At 45.4% G+C, this 15,772-nt stretch overlaps 1 protein-coding gene across 1 annotated transcript; it reads right to left on the bottom strand.

Moving 5' to 3' along the window:
- Positions 1 to 228: 228 nt before the first annotated feature.
- Positions 229 to 3,850, bottom strand: GPR88 (G protein-coupled receptor 88). Its single transcript, XM_086391474.1, has 2 exons — positions 3,689 to 3,850; positions 229 to 3,329 (listed from the first exon to the last, which is right to left on the bottom strand). Exon 2 carries the CDS (start codon positions 3,258 to 3,260, stop codon positions 2,109 to 2,111), a length of 1,152 nt encoding a protein of 383 aa, XP_086247600.1. The 5' UTR covers positions 3,261 to 3,329; positions 3,689 to 3,850; the 3' UTR covers positions 229 to 2,108.
- Positions 3,851 to 15,772: the final 11,922 nt, after the last annotated feature.

The following is a 15,772-nucleotide window of genomic DNA, read 5'->3' as shown; positions in this document are numbered from 1 at the left end:
TTACACTTACAGAAAGGAAATAATAGCTGTTTCTTTTCAATGCTGGCATATGTATCCTATTTAGTTATAGAAGATAGAAATAAATTTAGAAACTAAATGTAGAATCAAGTAAAGCCAGAACCAAGAAGTCGCTTTTATCACCAGTGCTTTGGGATACAGTGTCATCTGTTACAGTGCTCTCAAAGAGCTATTCAAGAAGACCAGAGACAAGAAAAAAACAGACAGAGGAAGAGTTGTCTGAACTTTAATTAAGTATTTAAATCCAGAAAAATGGGAGCAGATGAAACCTTAGTAAGAGAGAAATGATGCATGCACAAAGGGATTAGATTAATAAAATGACTGCTGACTACTGGTGATGAACACATCTGTTTTGTTTTTCTGCAAACATGTCAAAGTTTCCTGCCACTCCCATAATTATTCAAATGTACAAGTGTTCCCACTCTCCTGGCCTACAAACGTCCAGGAGGCCAACAATTTGGTTCCTGAATTACACAGTCGAGGCTGCTCAGCCCCAGACTGGATGTAGTGAGCAGCAGTCAGAATTGCTGGTAACTGATTATTTTACTACTTTTCTCTCATTTTAATTTTATAGTGATTTCACACAGCTTTGCATTTCAAATATTGAACATCCCTAAATAAATTTACTAAAAGAGATGAAAATGGCAAGCCTCAAATTATACACTTTAGAACAGATTCCCACTTGAACTGTTCCTTTTTATAACTGAGTTCATTATACCTTCTTTAACATATATGATATCAATGTTAAGTGTCATGGTAATACATATGACCTACATAAAAAAATTATTACTTTCTAAAGTGTGGCTTGTCTAAACCGTAAAAAAGCACAGGTGGCTTTGCAGAGTGGTTCATTTGCAAGATAAAGTCCCACCTGAGAGTTTTCTCATAAATTGAGTCAAGACGAGAATTCTTGATAGCCAGAGGTGTCTCTATGTCTCTTTTCATATAATTGATGGCTGCTTCTTCTGGTGTCTGGAAGAAGTACAATGTCCTTGTCCAATGGGTATTGCTTTAGTATACCACATGCTCAGTAAGTTCTAGCATCTAGGAGCATGCAATAGAGGTTAATATTAGCTATGCAATCATGGTGTTAGTCGTGTTTAATTAAATCAGGTGCATTGAGATATTTTAAATGTTAAAGAGAAAACAGAAGGACTTATTCTCCTTAGCAACCATTATAGTACAGAAAGTTCACAGCCGCAATCACACTCACAAGGCAGGTAAATCGATGACAAAATGAGGGTAACAACAAATGTGCATGCCATAGAAAACCTGACACTGGTACCTAAAATAGATAGCGCCCTTATTGTTTTCAACATTCCAGAGCTGGCTCAGACCATCAATCAACACAATGGAAACCTGTCACTTTAACACTTAATGTCCATTTTCAGTCTTAGAAGTGCAAAGGGGAATGTAAAATAATAAATCTGAGGGTTTCCCTCCTCACTGGCTAAGATTCTGTCTCATCCGGGAATGATTTTACTTTATAAAAACCCTTTTAAGAACAAAGGGCCTGAGGTCTTAATGGCAACTTACTGGTGTGCATATCTGTGGCTTCATTCTTCAGGTCAATATAGAAAGGCTAAATTGTAACAGAAGCATCATTAAAGATAGGTTACTTTCTCAAATGCTTTATAAATATTATTTCCTTCATCAATATTATTCCCTTTGGCTAATGCACTCAAGGCGCTTTAGATACATCATAAGACGATGAAGGTGGGAATGGTAATCAAGGTCACAAAGCTGTTTTTTCCAAAACTGTTAAAAGAAATTAACCGGTTCTTTCGAAAAGTCAGTGTGCAAGTTCCTAAAGTTTCCGGTGTTCTGACTTTAGGATTTCTCTAATACACGGAAACAAAGGGTAAAAATCAGGTGGCCGTCGAAAATTACTTCGCGGCCCACATGTACACTGAAACCTCGGTTCAGGTATCCCACTGGGGTCGAAGGCGAAATCTTCGCACCGATTTATTATTGAGCTTCGCCCGCAGGAGTCTTCGTTCAGGCTGGGGATACTTTCCAAGGGCAGGAGGCGGTGGTGACCAAGGCCATTGGAAGGCGGGCATCTCCGCTTCCCGAGCGCCCTGCCCGGGTCACCAGTGCTGGCCGGCGGCGCGAGTGCCCAGCTGAGCTTGGGACACCGCGGGCACGGCCGTGGCGGCGGCAGCAGCGGCCGCCGCGTCGCCGATGCCAGGCAGGACAGAGCGCACGGAGCGGCGGAACTCTTCGTTCCTCCACGTGTAGAGTAGCGGGTTGAGCGCGGACAGGGCACAGCACAGGAGCCAACTGGCCGCCTGCACGCCCCAGGGCACGGGCAGCGAGAAGCCGCTGGCCAGGCTCACCCACACCAGCGGCTGCGTGGCCAGCAGGAAGACGCAGCAGAGCAGCAGCACCGACAGGCCGCTGAGACGCCGCTGCGCCCGCCGCGGGTGCAACGCCGCGGGCAGGGGCTGAGCCTGCGCCGGGAGCTGAGCACCACCCGGGCCCGGCGCGTGCGGGGCGCCCGGGAAGGCGGCGGCGGCGGCGGCGCAGCTGGGCAGCTGGTGCAGCAGGTGGAAGTTGAGGACGCTGACCCGCTTGACGCTGACGCGCACGCGGCGCACGATGCCCAGGTAGCAGTGCAGCAGCAGCGCCGTCTGCGCCAACAGCGCCCCGGCGGCCAGCAGCGCCGGGTAGTGGACGCGCGGGGGCGCGGCGCCCGGACGCGGCGCCCAGGGCGGGAGCAGCAGCACGAGGCCCAGGGCTAGCGCCCAGGACAGCGCCAGCATGCCCGCCGTGTGGCGCCGCTGGTACAGCGCCTGGTAGGTGGCGGGCGCCCTGGTGATGAGCAGGTAGCGGTTCAGGGCCACCAGGCAGTGGGACAAGAGGGACACGGTGAGCCCGAGGCCCAGCAGCCCGCCCCGCAGCAGGCGGTAGCTGCCCCCGGCGCCGTCCCAATCCCCGGGGGGCTCAACGGAGCCCGCGGGCAGGAGCCCGAGCACCGCCTCCTGCGGCATCCAGAGGGCGCAGACGCTGAGATCGGCGGCGCAACCGTTCACGATGAAAGCGTTGCTGGTCGTCTGAAGCTTTCGGAAGGACGACACGAGATAGATGACCATGCCGTTGGCCAGCGTGCCCCCGATGGCCAGCCCCGAGTACAGGAGGGACACGGGGATGCGTCGGCCCGCCCACGACTCCTCTTCCTCGCAGAGCAGCAGCAGCGATCCCCCGGTGGTGGAGGAGGTGGACGTGGAAGAGTTGGTCATTCTGGCCAACTCTTCACACCTCGCTGGCTAGCGTCCGTTTCTCGCAGCGCGGCCCATCCTGATGCCCTCCTGCGGGGAGGGCAGAGACCTTCCTTCAGCCCTCTGCCACCGACACAAAAGGCTGTGGCAGAATAATGGGCTGGGGAAGGGGGTAGAGGGAGCTCGAGGAGAACGGGGGTGGCAAATGACAAGTGCCTGCCTCGAAAATGTCTCCAGTGCCGAGAAAGGCCTCTTTGCACTCAGCAGGCACCAGGGAAGCCTTGGGACAGAACAATACAATCCCTGTCCCTCAATCGCCCCTTCACCCCCTAAATACACACACATATACACACGTGGGAATGGCAGATGGAGCCCCTAGTTTCCATGAGAAAGCAGAGATATGCCAGCTGGGGGAAATGCCAGAGGGAAAGGGGTTGGGGGTATCTTACTTTCTGGCTGGTCCTTAGCTGGTGGGTAGCAGAGGAAGGGAGGCCAGCAAATACCTCCTCAGCAGCAGCATCTGCGGTCCTGCAATCAACAGGAGAAACTCAGCTGGGATCAGCGCCAGGGGCAAGTGCCTCCTTCCCAGTGCAGCATCCACACATGGCCCTAGGCAGAAGCCAGCAGCTGCAGGGAGACTCCTCAGCTGGCAGCAGGGCTGGAGAAAGTGAAGTGGCAGGCTGCAAGCCGGGGCGGGTGGGCAGGTAGGCAGGCAGCAGCAGCAGCAGTAAGGGTGCTTGGCTGCAAAAGCAGAAGCTGAGCTCAAGAGGAGAGCACCCCCGTGCTCAGAAGCTAGAGTGGTGGCTGATGCGGTGAACCCACTCGAAGCTCTCTCCTGCTCAGTTATACATCACCCAGGGAAAAGGCAGCCTTTCCATGCTGGTATGAATTATTCATAGCTTCTAACTTGTGAAAGGGAAGAAAAATACCTTGCTCAGAAAGTCCTGTAATTAACAAGTTTCTCTGTCTTCTCTGCCTCTCAATCGCCCTATTTCTCACCTTGCTTCATTTTTCTTTCCTTTCCCACCCCCACCCCCGCTCCATCAATGCTAGAATAAAATGTAATATACCCCCAATGTATTTCATCTTAGTCTGATGCATCCTGGGGTGAGATTTTTCTGAGAGATAAATACACTCCTAAGACCCAGGGCTGATCTTTCCATCCCACAGTTTCAGAGAGAATTACTTTATGTCCTAATTGAAATTCACTTTTTCTTTGGTAAGGTGGGATATGGGTTGTAATATACAGAAAGTCTTCAAGTCTTAATTGCAATCAAAATTTCATTTTTCTTTCTCATCACCAAACTCCTTTCTAGAGTGTGGCTTCTGTTTCAGTAATGAAATAGAGGGTAAAAATGAATTGGTCAGAAGGTTACATACCAGTGGGTTTCTGGGGGGAAAGCAAGGGGCTTGAATGATCCACACTATAAAGAACAGAGTGATCTGTTTTTACCGCAGAATTTTTGATCCTATGGTCTTAGAGATCTGCAGTCTGATGTTGAAATCTTCCACAGGCGAAATTTTTCATAAAAGTCATCACCCTCCAGAAATCATTTTTCACTGGGAAAGTCATTTATTTGAAAATTTAACTCAGAAACATGACAGAAAAAAATGCTAGGTGGGTTTTCAGGACACTTGGGTTCTAGCTGGACATCTATCAAATGGCCTTGTGATGGATTGTTTTCATCTTGTCAAATAAGGAATTTCACTCGGAGACTTCCAAGGCCCTTTGTGTTCGAACTTTCTCTGAATGCCCATGCATAAATTTGACATATCTCCACCCTCCTCTGACACTTGAAATATATCTTCTCTGTCTAACATGTAACGTAGTCTCAGGTCACGTGGCAGGAGTTTTTTCCAGTGTGTTCCTCAGGGTGCCTGTTCAGGATGAAGCACAAGATGCCCCTCCTTTGCTTCCCTGCCTGTCCTTCAAAAACTGTTAATGACTACTAACTCATTAATAGTTAATAGTCTATTAACTATAGTCTATTGACTTAACCCCATTAATATGGGGGTAGGATTAAGCAGGACCTAATGAATTTAGTCCATTTATGTGATATCTAAATGGAATAGTTGAGTTGGGGGATTTTTTGCCAGTGTCTTTTATCTGTTGTTATTTAAGGCTTTCAGAACAGCAAGGGCAATGAGCTTGCAAGAGAGCCTCTAATCATTAATAGTTAAAACTTGCTGAAATAAAAATTTTCTTTCACATCAGGGGGATTCAGAGTCCAGGTTCTTGGTCCAGTTGTTGCTGCCTTACATGGGAGTGAGTGAAATCTCTGCTGGGGGACTCAGGTGTATTGCAATCACATACACTTCTGCCAAGACCCTGCCTGTTTAGCCCTGGCCTGGCAGGGGCCCAGTTTTTGTTTGGGAGTTTGTTTTTGTTTTAAGCTACTGAACTTACATGATATAGGGTGAGAGTTTTCTTCTATCTTATTTCCAGCGTCAGAACAGTATTCAGTTAGAATTAATATACTTGTTATTGAATCAACAAATGGATAAGGGTTTGTTGTTGTTGTATAGTCACTAAGCCACGTCTGATGTTTTTGTGACCACATGGACTGTAGCCCACCAGGCTTCTTTGTCCATGGGAATTCCCAGGCTAGAATACTGGAATGGGTTGCCATTTCCTTCTCCAGATCTTCGCAACCGAGGGATCGAACCCTCATCTCCTGCACTGGCAGGTAGATTCTTAACCACTGAGCCACCAGGGAAGCCCATAAATGAATATATAAATGATTTCATTTGTTTTTCTCCATGGTGAAACAGTCAATAGTTTTCATTAGAATTTCTTTCCTCCTACCCCTGCAGCAACTTGCTCTGTGAACTACCCCGTCTGATGAATCTCCAATCTACCCTCCACTGCTTGCTTTCCATTGGCCTTACAGAAATGTCAATTTCATTACAAGTAGGTCTTCCCTGGTAGCTCAGTTGGTAAAGAATCAGCCTGAAGTGCAAGAGACCCAGGCTCGATACCTGGGTCGGGAAAATCCCCTGGAGAAGGAAATGGCAAGCCACTCCAGTATTCTTCCCTAGAAAATCCCATGGACAGAGGAGCCTGGTGGGCTACAGTCCATAAGGTTGCAAGAGTCAGACACGACTTAGCAACTAAACCACCAAAGTTTCCTTGCACTTCACCTCCTTCTCAGGGTGCCTGCACAGCCCACACTCCTGACAAAACTGCTGTCTTTCTGCTTCTACTTCCTCACTACTTCTGCCTCTACATTCCCATTGAATGCTTGCACCATGCTGCTTTTGGCTATCACCACTGAGACACTTTCTAACTGGCCAAAGATCTGCCCAGATATAAAACTGCCTACGGACATCTCCACGTCGGTGCTCTATGGGCATCTGAAACCCCAAATCTCCAAAACCTCCTCCTCTCCAAATTCATTTCTTCTCCTGTGTTCTATCTAAATCTCAGCGACCAGCATCACCAGTATCCCGGTACCTCAGAATCCTAGCTGTCACCCCTGATTCCTATTTTCAGTCTTACTCCCAATATCCATTAATCACCAAGTGCCATCATTCTACTAGGTTAATCTTTTTTTACTCTTTTCACTGATCTTTATTCACTCTTCCACTACCTGGCATCAGACAACCATCATCTCTTCTTTGTGTGTATGTGTGCTCAGTCATGTCCAGCTCTTTGAGACCCCATGGACCCCACCAGGCTCCTCTGTCCACGGAAATTTCCAGACAAGAATACTGGAGTAGGTTGGCATTTCCTTCTCCAGGAGATCTTCCAGATCCAGGGACGAACCCAAGTCTCTTGTGTCTCCTGCATTGGCAGCTGGATGCTTTACTGCTGAGCCACCTGGGAAGCCCATCTCTTCTTTGAATTATCCCGACAAGCTCCTGACTCTAAGTGCAATCTTACCTCCCTCCAGCCAGTATGATCTTTCTAAAACCAAAACCCATCACTTGAATCTTAAAGATAAAATAGTTATTTTTATCTGTTTAACCACCACCCCCCCACTCTAATATACATTCATTGGAAATAGAGCTTTATTTTGTTCACCACTATTATTGGCAGCTCCCAGAACAATGCCAGGCACAGAGTAGACCCTTAGTCAATATTTGTAGAAAACATAGTAAGCAAGTGTCATATTCTGCTTTAAGTCTTTCACGAGGTCCATGTTGCCCTCAAGAGAATTAGGTGTCATCATTGCTAATGGTGCACACATACCACGTGTACCATTGTTTTGAGTTATTTTTCATGTCTTCTTTTATTTAGTCTTCATGCCAGACCAACACAGTAACCAGGCTTGGGCTTAAATTTGCAGGCCAAGGAGTCCAGATAGAAGTCCATAGGCCATACGTCTAAATATTTTAAAATCATAAATCAAGCTATCAAACTGTTAAATAAAATATGCTCTATTCTCCTATCTTGACAAATATACTGAAAAGCTACGCTCAAATCTAGAATTCTCAGATTTATAAATTATTCCATGCCACTGAAATGTGACAACTTGGAGAGCTTGCCTCTGGCCCACAGTTCACCTGCCACCCCCCTTGTTTTTTCCGCACTCTCTGTTCAATCATCACACGCCAGAGAGGCCTCATTTTAACACAGGACATGACAGCCTGCCCATTCAAGTTTCACTCACATCTTTGTCCTACAGTCACTCTGTGGTAACATCTCAGACCTAGGGTGGTACCTGGAAGGCACAGGCAGTCATCAGAAGGGCAGCGCCAGAGAAGATGTTCATACAGCTCAAGGAAGTGCATTCATGGCCCTTGGGCACAGAGTTCTGTGGTCCTGGTGATGAACATGGTCTAGAAAGGGTGTGTGAGGTTTAGGGAAACTTGTCCACTTAAATCCACTTAATAGATGGGAAAACAGAGTCACAAGAGGTTAAAGAACTTACTCCAAATCTAGGAAGCTAAGGAAGTGGCATAACTGAGATGCAAATCCAGTTCCCCATACTCAAGGGTTTCCCCGTGGCTCAGCAGAAAAGAATCTACCTGTAACGCAGGAGTCAAAGGAGCCACAGATTCGATCCCTGGATTGGGAAGACCCCTGGAGGAGGGCATGGAAACCCACTCCAGTATTCTTACCTGAAGAATCCCATGAACAGAGGAGCCTGGCGGGCTACATACAGTCCATTGGATCACAAAGAGTCGGACACGACTGAGCATGCACATGCTCCCCATACTCAGTCACACAGTATACTACCTCCCTGGGCAAAGCTTAATATCCTTAACATGGATTAGCTGCTGTAGATTAAGCTGATGTAACAACAAGACCCAAAGCGATAGAGGTTTCAAGAAAAAAACAAGCAGTCCAGATGGAAGACAGATCTCTACCCCCTTGCCCCCCCAGGGTTGTCCAGACACCCAAGTATCTTCTTAGTGCTCCACCACCCTTTAGGGGATAGTGTTCAAAGTGTGGTTCCCTACCAGCAGCATCAGCATCCCCTGGAAACTTGTTAGGAATGATTCAGACCCAGTGACTCATAATTGCTGGTGATGGGGCCCAGTGATCTGTGTGTTAACAAGCCCTCCAGGTGACTCTGATGCTACAGTTCAAGAGCCACTGCCCTGGAGTATTACCCCTGTCTATGTGGCTGACATTTCCCCCAACTGCTGCTGCTGCTAAGTCACATCAGTCGTGTCCGACTTTGTGTGACCTTATAGACAGAAGCCCACCAGGCTCCTCTGTCCCTGGGATTCTCCAGGCAAGAATACTGGAGTGGGTTGCCATTTCCTTCTCCAATGCATGCAATTCTCTAGGCAAGAATACCCCCCCCAACTACCATGTCCATATTCCCATACATATTCCCATACTCAGCTGGCAGAGATGGGATAAAAAGGAAGAGGGACAGACAGCTTCCTTTTTAAATATATGAACGGAAAATTTCACAGGTCGCTTCTGCTCACACCCCAGTGGCCAAAACTTTGGTCACACGGCTGTTCCTTGCTGCAAGAGAAGCTGGGGCCACTCTAACTGAGTGCTCTCAGGCCTGCTGAAGGGAGAAGGGAGAGAATGGACACTGGGCAGTGGAGGGGGCAGTTATCAGCTTTATGCAGGTTTAAACCTGCAAGTTTAAAACAAAGAATTGTGATTACAGCCCTATAAGCATGGTGCCTAGAGCAGCGTATCAGCTTTTCAATACCCTTTGAAGAGGTTTGGTATTTGGGGGAAAAAAAAATTACTTGCTCTGAAATACAAAAAGAAAACTTTGAAATAGAAAGGAGCAAGCTATTTAAGAGTCAACAGAAATTCAACTCATTGTTACTTGTAAGTTAGTTTAAGATGAAATCAGGATACATTTTCATGTTCGATATGACGGGGCTTTCAAAAGCATCGAGGTCTGCAGAAATCTTAAAATCGTCCCAGCTAAATCCCAACACAACCTCTTACAACCTCATCTTTCCACCCCACCCACCTCTCTCCCCAACCTCTGCTCCAGCCTCGCTGTGGGCGTGCCCTCCCCAAGAGTGCCCCAGAATCTCCTCTCCTTCCCATCCAAGCATCTCCATTTGTTCAGTACCTGCTAGTCCCAAGACTCTCTCCACAATCTGCCCCCACCCTTGCCCAGCTAAGTCTTACTGAACTCAGACTTCATTAGGAAGTCTTTCTGGATCTCCATGACGGACTGTCTAGCCTGGGTGCCCCCCAAAGCGCCTGAGCATATCACTGCTACAGCCGAGCTTCCTGGCTATGGTCATTCCCTCTCCAGACTGAAACCTAGTCCAGGGCCAGGCTCTGTTTTTGATCAGAGTGTCTGACACGTTGTAAATACGTAAACATTTGTTTACTGAATAGGTCTCTTGGGAACCTTTGATATGTAGGGCTGGAATTTGAATCTCAATTTCCTTCTCAGGAGATACAACCAGCATCAGTCAAGCTGCAAAGCATTGCGATTTTTCTCAAACACTTTAAAAGCTTCCTGTAACCGTATCTTCGTGCTTTGTTCCACTAGATTATTTTCTTCCATGTTTTTTTTAATGTTTTTAACTTTTTATTTGTAATGGGGTACAGCCGATTAACAATGTCCTGACATTTTCAGGTGGACAGTGAAGGAATTCAGCCATACAAATACATGTATCCATTCTCCCCCAAACCCCCTCCCACAGGCTGCCACATAACTTTTGAGCAGAGTTCCATGTGCTCTCTGGTAGGACCTTGTTGGTTAGCCATTTTAAATATAATAATCCACTAGATTATTTTTAAATAGAACTTTTGTGTATAACAGTCCCCCTCATATAATCCCACACCCACCCCCAACAGCATCCAATATTGACTTTTCTAGCTCTCAATTTCATAATCCCCCAAACCGGATCAAATAACTGTCTCAGTTGGACCAGTTGGGTCTAGCAACGGTTTCAAGTGCTTTGGGAAAGCAACCAGTAAGTGGCAACAGTAACAAACTTCTCATTTCCTGTGCCTCCCCTGTCTGCTGCCAGCCAAGCCCCAGGGCAGCCTTGCTAAACACAACACTGAGGCCATCTGACATCCCATTTCAAATCCCAGCTGTATTTCCTCAGACCTTGGGATTCCTCTCTGGGAATAATGTTGGTACAGGCCAGTTCGGCCTGTAGGAGAGGTTGTTCAAAGAGCAACAGCTTTTGTTGTCTCACAGCCAAATTTAGGAGTAACTCAGCTGCACACAAGCATTTTACCATTACATTAAAGCTCAACAGGAACATTTTTAGAAATTAAGAATTTAGGGAATCTTGAAGCTGGAAATGACCTATGGTTTGTTCCTTCCTGAAGTACGTGAGAGCTTGGCATCATGGTTCTTAACTTTTCTCCTGTCCTCAGAGTCCCTATTTCCTCCCCAGTGACTGCAGCTCACTGTAGTAATGTAATCAGGAGAACGTAATGTGGTTCTCTGCTGGGGGCTAGTTTGCACACCAGGGTATATTTGGTGATATCTAGAGACACTTTTGGTTGTCACAATTTGGGAGAGGCAGGACATTATTGGCATCTAATGGGTAGAGGCCAGGGATGCTGTTCAACATCTCACAGGGCACAGGACAGACCCCACAACAAAGAATTATCCAGCAGAGAGGTTAAGAGCTCAGGGTCAGATCCAGAGCCTGTTTGTTACAAGCATGTGACCTCGGACAAGTGATTTCACCTTTACAAACCTCCGTTTTCTCATTTATAAATTGAAGATCATGTCACCTACTTCTGTAGAGTCTTATAATGATTGGATTTATGCAGCTTCATGAAGTGCCATGCCTGTCGTTGACAGAGGTGATGCCCCACATGGGGCAGGGAGTGGAGATGCCCCAGTGGAACAAATCCGAATGGGAGGGGGTATGAGGCATAGTTGAGATGAGCCATTTCTCCAGTTCTGAGCATCACTGGCTCAGGAAGTCCCTGTAAGCATGTTAAGGGAATTGTGACCCTCCCTAAATTTGTGTGCAAAAATGCACGTGTACTTGTGCAAGTGTATTTGTGTACTTTTCTGGAGAAAAAAATGGAAGAATTTTCTTAGCTGCTCAAAGGAGACACATCTCAAAAAGGCTAAGGACCACTGATATCATCCAGTCACCTCACTTTACAGAAAAGAAAACTGAAACCCAAAGACCGTGAATGACTTACCCAATGTCACACACAGAGTGACAGATCTGTGCCTCAAACCAGGTTGTCCTATGACATTAAGTCAGCTGGCCCTGCTGAGGGCGGCTAAGAGATAAGTTGTGTTTAGCTTATAACAAAATAGCTTCATAACAAAATATGTGTGTGTGTTTAGTCACGTCCAGCTCTTTGTGGCCCCATGGACTGTAGGTCACCAGGCTCCTCTGTCCATGGGATTCTCTAGGCAAGAGTATTGGAGTGGGCCATCATTTCCCCTTCCAGGAGATCTTCCTGACCCAGGGACTGAACTCACATCTCCTGTGTCTCCTGCATTGTCTCCTCTTTACTCACTGAGCCATCAGTGAAGCAAAGCAAAACATCATCATTAACACAATTCCTCATTCTCATCCTACCAACTTTTTTTTTTTTTTTTTGGAGATGAAAAAATTTATTTCAACTAAATTTTGTTTCATTTAAAAAGTCTATAATGCCATTGAAAAAGAAATAAAATAGAAACATTTAACTGCCTTTAAAGATAAAAAAAAAAAAAACACCCAAACAAACCTCTAAAGGCCAAATAAACACATACATATACATTTCAAATATTTCCACTGTTTTAACAAACCTCAATATTATCCTTGTTGTCATTCAGTCTCCTGAAATAAGAACGATGACTACTACATAATTATTGGACTAAACATTAACCGTATTATTTCTAAATACAAACTACACTCAATGTATTTGGGTAGTTTGCTGAGTATGTGGTTTTTAAGGCTTGATTCTATGAAATATCTGTTTCTCTCTGGTAAAGAGTCCAAATACCAGCTATCAGAAGGCACATATATATATAAACATATGCAATTTGAGGGTGGTTATGCCTTATTGAGAGGTCATGAGAGTACACTTAAAACCAGGGCAGTAACTTTAGTAACTTGAAATCAATACACCATAGCCACCACCATGAAGAAAAGCTAAGGACCTACAGCTCAAATCAAGTACTGTAGGCCCTAGAAGTATTGTGGTTTGTTCATCTACTGATCTGAAAGATCTAGACAAAGTGCAATTAGTGGTCAGAAGTAAACTAACCTGGGCAGGCTCATGAAAGTGAACCTTCCTGATGCATCCTGAGAACACCGGGCATAAACGCAGTCAATGTAGGCAACGGCTTTCTACTTTTCTCACTTCCTATTTTTCTCTTTCTATCCTATTTAGACAGGATTTCAATGATGGCTAAACCAAAAGGCTTATGTCAGTAGAGGGTCAATCGTCATGAGAAATCCAGATGAAATCACCACCACATACTCAGGAATTTCAATTAGCAGCATGGGGTTTTTGAAATATCACCAAGCTGAATCTAAAACTGCAACAGGTATATCAAGTCAGGTACCAACTTTTATAAATCTCTGTGTTTGTCTTTTCAGTTAATTGAACTGTGATCTTCAAATCTCCTGTACCAAAAGTACCCAGGTCTGCGGGAGAGCTATTAATATTAATACAGTCTGGACCCTGAAATCTGCATTTTAACAAGCTCGCCAGGAGACTCTTTCCTTCAGTAGTACTGAGAATTACTGTGGTTGAGGATATGTAGACTGATTTTGTTGATTTGTAAAGTTGCCAAGGCGTTTCTTTTCTGAACTACATTTTCAACTTTTCCAGGAAAACCAATTTGAACTAAAATTGCTTTGACTTGGTCTCTGTCCAGAAGTGACTTTTTTCCAGTAAGGGGTTTAATATAGTTTATTTTTTAAATCTTCTTAAAACATATTTCTGTCTGAGAGAAATAGGAACTAGATGGAAAGTTTCACGTTCTCAAGTGTTTAGGAATATTTTAGGCAATTTTAATGATGAGGTCAATTTAAAAGAGTGCTCTGTGTGTGTGTTCACATATCACTGAAAAGAAAATAGATTATTCACTTTTGGGTTCATGATCACAATTATCATCATCTTTAGTTAGAGGTCAGCCGGACTGATAAGATCACACTTGAAATAACAAGAAAAATCTAAGAAATTTCCTTGTAATTTTAAAGTCTAAATTAGATTGATTAGGAAACAAGATGACCAGAAGCTACTATTTCTACCTCATCGAGGCAATCAGTGGTGGTTAGAAAAGCTAATATTTTTTATTTTCCTCATCTCAGAAATAAGGTGCCCAATCGCTGTCAGTTTCCAGAAGCTCTTTTCTTAGCATATTTTTTTAATTTCCTAACTTTGGCCACCTCATGCGAAGAGTTGACTCATTGGAAAAGACTCTGATGCTGGGAGGGATTGGGGGCAGGAGGAGAAGGGGACGACAGAGGATGAGATGCTGGATGGCATCACTGACTCGATGGACGTGAGTCTGAGTGAACTTCGGGAGTTGGTGATGGACAGGGAGGCCTGGCATGCTGCGATTCATGGGGTCGCAAAGAGTCGGACACGACTGAGCAACTGAACTGAACTGAACTGAATCCTTGAACACTTTCTCTGGATAGTGGGCCAGCCCAGGGAACCTGGTGAAAGAGGCTTCAGAATATGTGTTAGAAGCCACCCCATCGTGGAATTTGAGGCGAGGACATTGATCCATTTCTGACTGCATAGTACACACCTCCACTCAGGTGTCCCTCAAACACTAAACGTAAAACTAACCCCTCCTTTGCCTGGTGCCTATTAAATTCGGAGTGATTCTCTGTGGGCTTGAGTGTGAGAGGCAGCCAGTGCCTCCGGGTGACTGAAGTTGCAACGAGAGCAGTGCCAGCAGACGTACTATTTGTGCAGAGATAGATGGTGCGCCTGCTGGTCTCTAATCCTGGGTCCAACTCGAGCATAAGTCCAACCACTTGCTGGTCCTTGGATTCTACAAGCTTCTTGGGTCCTAAGCTAGTTAAAGTTGGCTATCTCTCACAATCCAAAAACAAACAAACAAGCAAAAAATGCAACCAACACATGATTAGATAATTTCCCCAAGTGGGTGTGAACTCCTTGAAGACATAGATGAAGGCGTGGAGAAGATGCCTTCCCACCCTTGTCCTCCTTCTTTTTATTCTCTTATTTCCTTGGGTTCCCAGCACGATACCTTGAGCAAGATAGTTGTTAACTGATAAGGAGGGGCACTATTTAGTTTACTGTTTCTGAATCTAAATCATGATTTTGAAAGCCACCCTGAACAGCTGAAAATCTTAGTTTAAAAGGCAATGTTAAATGCTTGGAAACCTTGGCTTTCTCCACTCAATTCCTTAACCCTACTGTGCACCAGTAATTAATGAAGTTTCTTTTTTAACATTTTTAAAGGCCAAAAAAGCAATTTCAGGCCACATAACCCACTTTCTTGTATAATTACTCTGAAGTAAGACCTTGGTGTCACTATTTTTAAAACACTCCCCAGGTGATTCTCATGCAGCCAGAATTTAGAATCATAGTTCCATATAAATCTCACTTAACAATTGTTATAATGTTAAATCTTGGCTTCTCAGATGTCACTAGTGGTAAAGAACCTGCTTGCTAATTAAGGAGACAGAAGAGACTCAGGTTCAACCCCTGAGCGGAAAAGATCCCCTGGAGGAGAGCGTGGCAACCCACTCCAATATTCTTGGCTAGAGAATCCCATGGACAGAGGAGCCTGGCAGGCTACAATCCATGGGGTCCCAAAGAGTCAGACACTGTTCAGTTAGACACTGAAGTGACTTAGCACACACGCACAATGTTAAATTTATATACATCCTTTAAAGCAGCCAGCAGAGGAAATTGTGTCAGGAAAGCTACTGTTTGATAAAGCATTTCCATGCCTCTCTTCCTGCAGTCCCTGTGATCCCCTCCTACACAGAACCCTGCCCCCTCCCTGAGTCGATTTTGCCCCCTTGTGAAAAGCAGTGAAGATGGAGCAGGCAGTTCCTTTGTCGTGCAAACCACCTCTTCTCTGGAGCCTACCTTCAAGTTTCAAAAGTATAGACTGACCGTGTCAGGGCAGAGAGCTGGAGGCAGCCATGGCAGCAGCTGGCTCCGCTGGGCTCAAGATTGT

This window comes from Bos grunniens, chromosome 3, assembly GCF_055505025.1.
Source record: "Bos grunniens cultivar Pamir isolate PY7600 chromosome 3, Bosgru_T2T1.0, whole genome shotgun sequence".
Lineage (NCBI taxonomy): Eukaryota > Metazoa > Chordata > Mammalia > Artiodactyla > Bovidae > Bos > Bos grunniens.
This window is presented reverse-complemented; position numbering and strand designations above follow the sequence as displayed.

Bases quoted from the DNA above. Each gene is read 5' to 3' on its own strand.
- GPR88 (XM_086391474.1), bottom strand. From the start codon at position 3,260: ATGACCAACTCTTCCACGTCCACCTCCTCCACCACCGGGGGATCGCTG.